Source organism: Octopus bimaculoides, chromosome 2 (assembly GCF_001194135.2).
Source record: "Octopus bimaculoides isolate UCB-OBI-ISO-001 chromosome 2, ASM119413v2, whole genome shotgun sequence".
Lineage (NCBI taxonomy): Eukaryota > Metazoa > Mollusca > Cephalopoda > Octopoda > Octopodidae > Octopus > Octopus bimaculoides.
Window position 1 is genome coordinate 55,673,419 of NC_068982.1, and position 7,481 is coordinate 55,680,899.

Below are 7,481 nucleotides of genomic sequence, written 5' to 3' on the forward strand. Positions count from 1 at the left end.
TGTAGATATATATGACATGTGTCAGTATGCATGTGTACGAGACCACCAATTGTTTTACATATGGAATTCTGATATAATCGTAATCTGTACATTCTCTGAGGTATTTGTAGAACATTTCAAAAAAAAAAAAAAAAAAAAAAATTACCCATTTTTCTGAAAGTAATAACGAAACAAAGTCAACGCATGTGAATTTTCCGAAACTCTTCACTCCACCCTCGGAAAATATTTTTGGTAAATTTTCAGATTAACACCCGCATGATTTTCACTAGGGTGTTAGGGTCAGGGTTAGGGTTTTAGGGTTAGGTTTTAGGGTTAGGGTTTAAGGTTAGGGTTTTAGGGTTAGGGTTAAGGAATTCCGTCCCTAACCCTAAAACCTTAACACTGACCCTAAAACCCTAACCCTAACACCCTAGTGAAAATCGTGCGGGTGTTAATCTGAAAATTTACCATATTTTTCACCACAAATTCCGATACAATCGGAATCTATATCATCTGAAGCGAATATATAGAAAATTTCTTTAAAAAATATCCAGTTTTCTGGAAGTTATAAGGCAACAAAGTCGAGGGGGACACTCGTGTAGCTATGCCTCGAATTCCTATATCAACAATACATAATTTGAGGAAAGTCGAAGTCGATACTGTCAGGGATCGAACTCTGAACCGCGACGCAGCGACTAGCTATCGTATAGTATCAAGTTCAGCGTGGTGTTCGTACGTTATGTTTATAAATACACGTCGGTAACAATAATAAAGGATAATTTCGTTAGTCTGATTAGCGCATGGTGACCTATTGAAGTTAATAACAACAACAACCATAATTAAACGACAGCGAAACAATAAATAAAACCCAGGAGATGACAGTCAAATATGTAAGAAAAACTAAAGTTCAACTGTCACCGGTCATCCTGAAAACAGCAGCTATTGTAATCGATATCTGAGAACAAGTGAAACTGAGTTCTCCTCTTCTCTCTCTCTCTTCGCTGCATCGTTTTCCGTCGCTGTGCCAATTTGGTGCTTACAACCAGCCTATTCTAGAACATCAGTTTCTTTCAAGCGAACACCTAGTAGTTCATTCCATCATTCCCACAGTAGGTCTCCCGCAGGCGCTCGCTCTTCAACTTCTACAAAAACATAAATTAAAAAAAAAAACACCCAGGAAAAATGGCGGAAATTTGTGAAAATGAGATGCATGAAGAAAAGGTAAGTTATAGGGAACTCGTTGCTTTAAAATTCTTTAACTTTCATTCTTTAAATTTCATAAGTAATTTAAATATTCTACCTTACATATCGACGGTGGTATAATGTTTAGCACTGGTTGCTTTGAGTTATTTTAAGTTGAATTAATCACTACGTAAAGTTTGTGCTTGAGAGAGAGAGAAAGAAGAATGAAGAACTTAGCTGTCTGCTAAAAGGCTTGGGAGAGAAAAAATGTAATAATCCGCTTGTTGATACCACTTCGTTTTGTTAACCCCCTCTTTTTTTTTTTTTTTAACAACCTGTTTCTTTTTTGACTACTGTGTTTTCTCCGACTTATGTTACAACTTGACTATTACTTATGGAACATTCTAAGTATATATATATATATATATATATATATATATATATATATATACAGAATAACAGTTTGAAATCCCCGAATAAAATCGTAGGTAGTTAATGGATTTACAAAATCAAATGATCAAATTGTGTGTATACATATATACAAGCGTTACCTCTTTGTGTACTTAGAGTCGGAATTCCCTTGCTTGTCAAGGTGTTTGACAATCAAAGAAAATGACTTTATATGCTTTACATACAATCGAACATTAAACATTGATTGAAACGTTAGAAGGTAATTTGTAGGAGAAATATTACAGAACACGAAATAAAATTGCCATTAGACAAGAAGTAATGTTTAGAATATGTTTCTATTAATTAAGGAAATGAGTTTTAGATTTTAATTAATCATCAGTTTAATGATTTGTTTACCTTTTCTCGTCGAAAGGCAATAACATCGATTGCTTTTTTCTTGTTTCCCTCGTAATAACGATATTAATAATTGTTTTTGATAATTCTTTCTATCTGTCATAGTAAAGAAATACTGTCTGCAATTATTAAAAGACCAAAGTCTTCATTCTAATAATCCTACAATACCTGATCTTTCAGCCTGTGTCAGTTGATAATAAACACAAATTAGTTGTCATCAGTCTATGTGGCTTAGCTGTATTTCCCTTTCTTTGACTGCTGCCACTGATAAATCGTTAGAGATGGCCACAACATTTGTTGTGGTGATTGCTTCATCATAACAGCTGTCTGTTATGAATATCAACAATGATTGATTAACTGGGGGGAATGCTTATCGAAAGCAAATCGATTCTATAGGAAAATGAAAATAATTTCTTTTAAATATTGAAACTGTATAGCAGCAGGTCACAAGACAGAGATATAATGTTAATAATTTTAAACTTGATGATGACGACATTTGAAAGTATTGTTGTAAACAAATAAATGTGTGTATATTATGTTCGAAAGGATACGTTCTATTTTATTATTTTTTTTTGCTCGTTCTCCTCTCTTTCTATAATTACTTGCCTTCTGGATACGTCTAAGCTATTTATTAATTTCCCCCCCTCAGTTTGGTCAGTTACCAATGAACTAAGAATGTTTACCGTAACCTGACATTATTCATTTCCGTTCCTACACACACCAGCGCGTAGGTATATACGTGACACACACATATATATCTATAAATACATGCATACAACATATATATATATCCTGTATATATATATATATATATATATATATATATATATATATATATATATATATATATATATATATCCTGTATATATATACATCTATCTATCTATCTATCTATCTATCTATCTACACACACACACATATATACATACACGTATATATATATATTTGTATACATACACACATATATATATATATATATAACACGTACGTATATGTGTGTGTGTGACAATAATGTAAAGTATCACTGGAAACCGAGAGGTTAATACAATCGACTGCCCCCTTCCTCAAAATTCGAAGCTTTGTTCCTCCTTTGTTGGGTATGACGATGGTTTAAATCAGTGGTTCTCAGGCAGCGTCCATATGGCCCCTGATGGTCCATATATAATTTTTGGGGGTCCACTCAACAAAGTAGTAAAATGGGAATCCACAATAGTATTTTAAAGGGCCCTGAAAAAAAATTTGATTTAGAATGTATTGTAAGAAATAGCTAGGTTTCTTCCTCAAACATTTTACATAGTTCAATTTACGCGAGTTAATGTGTGAAAGACAAAACAAGAATTTTATGAAAAGTTTTTGTAAAACTAGTTTTTAATCATCAAATGGCTATAGGGGTCCACCAGAATAAAATAATAATCAAAGGGGTTCATAAGATAAAAAAAAATGGTTGAGAACCCCAGGATAAAATGAATTGCTAAAAAAAATGTACGTCGTCTATAATGAGGCGGTATTTACACGACAAAGTTACGTACTCTTAAAGAATTATGAAAACTTCTATGTTTCATCAGTTGTAACACGAAAATCCAATACAAATTATTGATATACTCTACGGTCCTTAAATCAAGGACGGTTTCGAGTAAGTTCCGTAGCCAAGATTTCCAATTAAAATATTCCGCCGGATACATATGTAAGAAGTAGTAAAACCGAAACAAGGAAGATTAAAGTAAGTCGGTGTAAATTAACAAAAGTGAGCCTCAACGTGACTGCTCGACCTGCTGGTTATAGTGACCAAACCTCGCTGTAATCACATACTACTGCTTTAAGAATGGAAAGGAAAGACACGATGCATAATGTGGTTCTAGATATGGAGTGTGCGGATAAAAAGACGGGATGCTTAGTTTAAGAACCAGAGCTTACCTGGGTTGTAAAAACTGAAATATATTTGCACATATATTTTAGAATAGGAGAGCATTATTTCAGTTTCGAAAAATGCTTGATTTCTACTGAAATAATTTGTAGAACGCCCCCAACTTTTTGTCAACCCACTCCTGACATGTACATCAAAGGCAGTTTAGCTGCTAGAGTACTTTCACTATGTGTGGATGTCTTGGAAATAGCGACAAGTTGTTTATTTCACTCAGCCGTGATACTTTTGCTATTCCTGTATTTCGTTGAAACACCAACTTAACTCTTTAACCGTTTATATATAAATATACATTTATCTGTCTGTCTATCCATCCGTACGGCTATCTGTCTGTCTAAGTATCTATCTATCTGTCTGTCTAAGTATCTATCTATCTGTCTGTCTAAGTATCTATCTATCTGTCTGTCTGTCTGTCTAAGTATCTATCTATCTATCTATCTATCTATCTATCTATCTATCTATCTATCTATCTATCTATCTATCTATCTGTCTATCTGTCTAAGTATCTGTCTATCTGTCTAAGTATCTATCTATCTATCTATCTATCTATCTATCTATCTACACACACCCACACACAAACCCACCCACACACAAACCCACCCACACACACACGCACATGCAAAGAGGTTATATTCTGTTAAGAATGTAGTAGAGTACAGTATAAAGCTTGTCCGCCTTTGGTTGCATAACCAAACACCTGCAAACCTGGAAACAATTGTAGTGATCACAAATAAATACCCAACTGAACTCCTTTTTGTTGACTCTAACTTATTCTCTCTTTTACTCTTTTACTTGTTTCAGTTAGTTGACTGCGGTCATTCAATTATATATGTATAAAATATATATTTGTATATTTCATTATAAGAGGAACAACATTGTATTTTCTTCAGTTAAACTCTTTCAATTCAGTTTACCACAAGTAATTAACTATAAAATTGAATATTATCACCTGCAGATTTTCTTACTAGTAATATGATTAATAATATTGCTCTTGCAGTCAAAATTTTAAATGAATAAAGGCTATTGTTATAGCTATTATAAGTTTAGATAAATGAAGGAAATATTGTTCTTATACAGCAAAGAAATTTTTTTTTGGCCAGTACCCAATCACACTGAGATCAATCACAGTGATTTTATGTTACAGAACAAGGAAATCTATGAAATAATTACAGAACATAGCTAGACAAACTGAAAGCTAAAGAGCAAAAGTGAAAGTTAATAAATAACTTATGGAAAGTCCCTTGAGAAAGTAAGAACTACTTTTGCGAAAGTCAAAATAATAATCCTAGATCACATTTAGTTTGAATGAACATTCCTGCAGATGATGTTTTAAGATCCGTAATGGACTATAATTCTAATTTCAAAATACATAGGGGCAGGCATGGCTGTGTAGTAAGAAGTTTGCCTTCCAACCACATGGCAAGTGTCTTCTGCTGGAGCCCTGGATTGACCAAAGACTTATGAGTGGATTTGGTGGATGGAAACTGAAAGAAGTTCATTGTATCATCATCATCATACATCTATTTTCCATACTGACATGGGTTGGATGTCTTGACAGAAGCTGGCAAGTCAAAGGACTGCACTAAGCTCCACTATCTGTTTTGTCATAGTAGAAGACTCTTGCCCAAGGAGCCACGCTGTGGTACTGAACCCAGAACCATGTGGTTGGGAAGTAAGCTTCTTACCACACCGCGATGCTTGCACCATATATATATATCTGTGTGCAATAGGTCAGATGTACTTTGAAGAAGTATTTACACAGCTTTATGTTCTTCCTAATAGTGATCATAAAACTCTTAATTGCAGGTGTTAACTGAGAGACTGCATAATGCCAGTGGCCAGATTTCAACTCTTTTGCTCTAGTCCTAAATTCTTAAGCTGGGTGTGGTGGAATTCAGAATTCTGGGGGAAATTGCTTTTTGAAAAACAAAATTTTAATATTATTTGTAATGTTTTTGGTAGATTTATTTTCTTTAATGTTGATTTTTTTTTATTAACCCTTTAACCTCAAAATTAAATTTCATGACCATTCCAATAATGATGTTAAATATCAAACAAAAAATAGAATTGGTATTTTCTGCAAGTCATGTTGTCTCAATAAACTCGAAGCATCTAAACAAAAAAATAGTTTCAAACATGACCTTCCTCAACAAAAGATAGACCGGTATATAAAGCTGTTTTCTGCAGTTAAGGATAATGAAATTTTGAGTGGATATATCTAATTTCTGCAGTAAATGAGTTAAGATTGTTAATGTCATGCAATAAATTGTATTGTGTACTAGACTGTATTGTGTGGGAGGAAATTGAGATGGTAAATTGGTAAATGGTGGGATACAGAAACAATAAACAATAAAAGGATAAGAAACACTGCTCTAAGCCATTATACAACTCTTCCACATCTCTACCTGTAAAATGTGCCACCTATACTCTTAACAATTTCAAACTATTCTCTTATGTTAAAAAAAAAAGTAAAAGTATTTATAAGTGATCTAACATTTTGTAACTTGAATAGCAAACCACATTACTGTTAGCAAGTTGGAGTTAAATCTTACTGTTTATGGTAAATGATACCTAAGATCAGGCAGCTTACTTCCTATATAACTCTGTTTGCCTGTAACTTGTATGTGTTACTTGTGTGTGTGTGGTTTTTGCTTTTCTAGCAGACTTGATGCCATCCTATCTTTTGCCTAATCATTAATTTTCTCACCTGGTCTCCGTACTTACCTGGTGTATTACCATCCACAGAAACTGCTGTGTTGTAGGGAAGCAGAGAGAGAGAGAGAGAGAGACTTCCACACAAGATTACTTATATCAAATTACACTTGCAAATAAAGCATGACAGCATGTATACCAGATCTATTTATATATGCTTTAGAGAATTGCAAATAAGCATGACAAGTATACCACATTTATTTATATTTGTTTAACAGAATGGAGTGCATTTATAATAAGACACCAAGCACAATTTGAAATTGGATGTAAATGTGCATTCTTTTTAATTAACCCCTTTGTCACTAACTCATCTGTGACTGCCACTGTTTCTATGATAGAAACTTCCTGTTTTTAAGTAATCAAAGTTAAAACCTTCCATCAAAATTTCATGTTAACTTATATTCCGAACAGCATCTTCATAATAACGGATTTTTAAAAATTAAAACTCTTCATTGTTTCAGAAGTAATTGAAAAAAAAAAAAACCTGTATTTCAACAGAAATGTGGTAACAAAGGGGTTAACAACGAATCAGTAAACTCAGCTTTATTGATTTAATTATTATTGAATCTTTATTAGTATCTCTTTATCCTTTTCATTTTCTATTCTTAATTTTAATTACGGCATTCAATGTTAAAAAGAAGGCAAACTAATTTGAATAAGTTTATCAAAAATAACTAGATCATTAAGAAGCCACTTATGGGAATAATTTTTCTCATTCTTTTTTTTCATTTATCATATATTAATATCATTTAGGAAAATTCTTTTTCATAGTTCATGATCAGCATGTTTCTTATTTTTCTTCAAATCATGTTAAAATCTGTTTTTTCACACACACACACACACACACACACACACACACACACACACACACACACACACACAC

The 7,481-nt window shown here is 33.0% G+C and overlaps 1 protein-coding gene across 2 annotated transcripts in view; it reads left to right on the plus strand.

Moving 5' to 3' along the window:
* Window positions 1–760: 760 nt before the first annotated feature.
* Window positions 761–7,481, plus strand: part of LOC106877942 (ADP-ribosylation factor-like protein 6-interacting protein 1) — a 98,090-nt gene continuing 91,369 nt past the window's right edge. The window contains exon 1 of one of the 2 annotated variants that reach the window (XM_014927022.2): window positions 761–1,200. In XM_014927022.2, the coding sequence (XP_014782508.1) occupies window positions 1,162–1,200 (39 nt within the window). In that variant the 5' untranslated portion in view covers window positions 761–1,161. The remainder of the gene's footprint in view (window positions 1,201–7,481) is intronic. The other variant, XM_014927021.2, reaches the window with a different exon arrangement.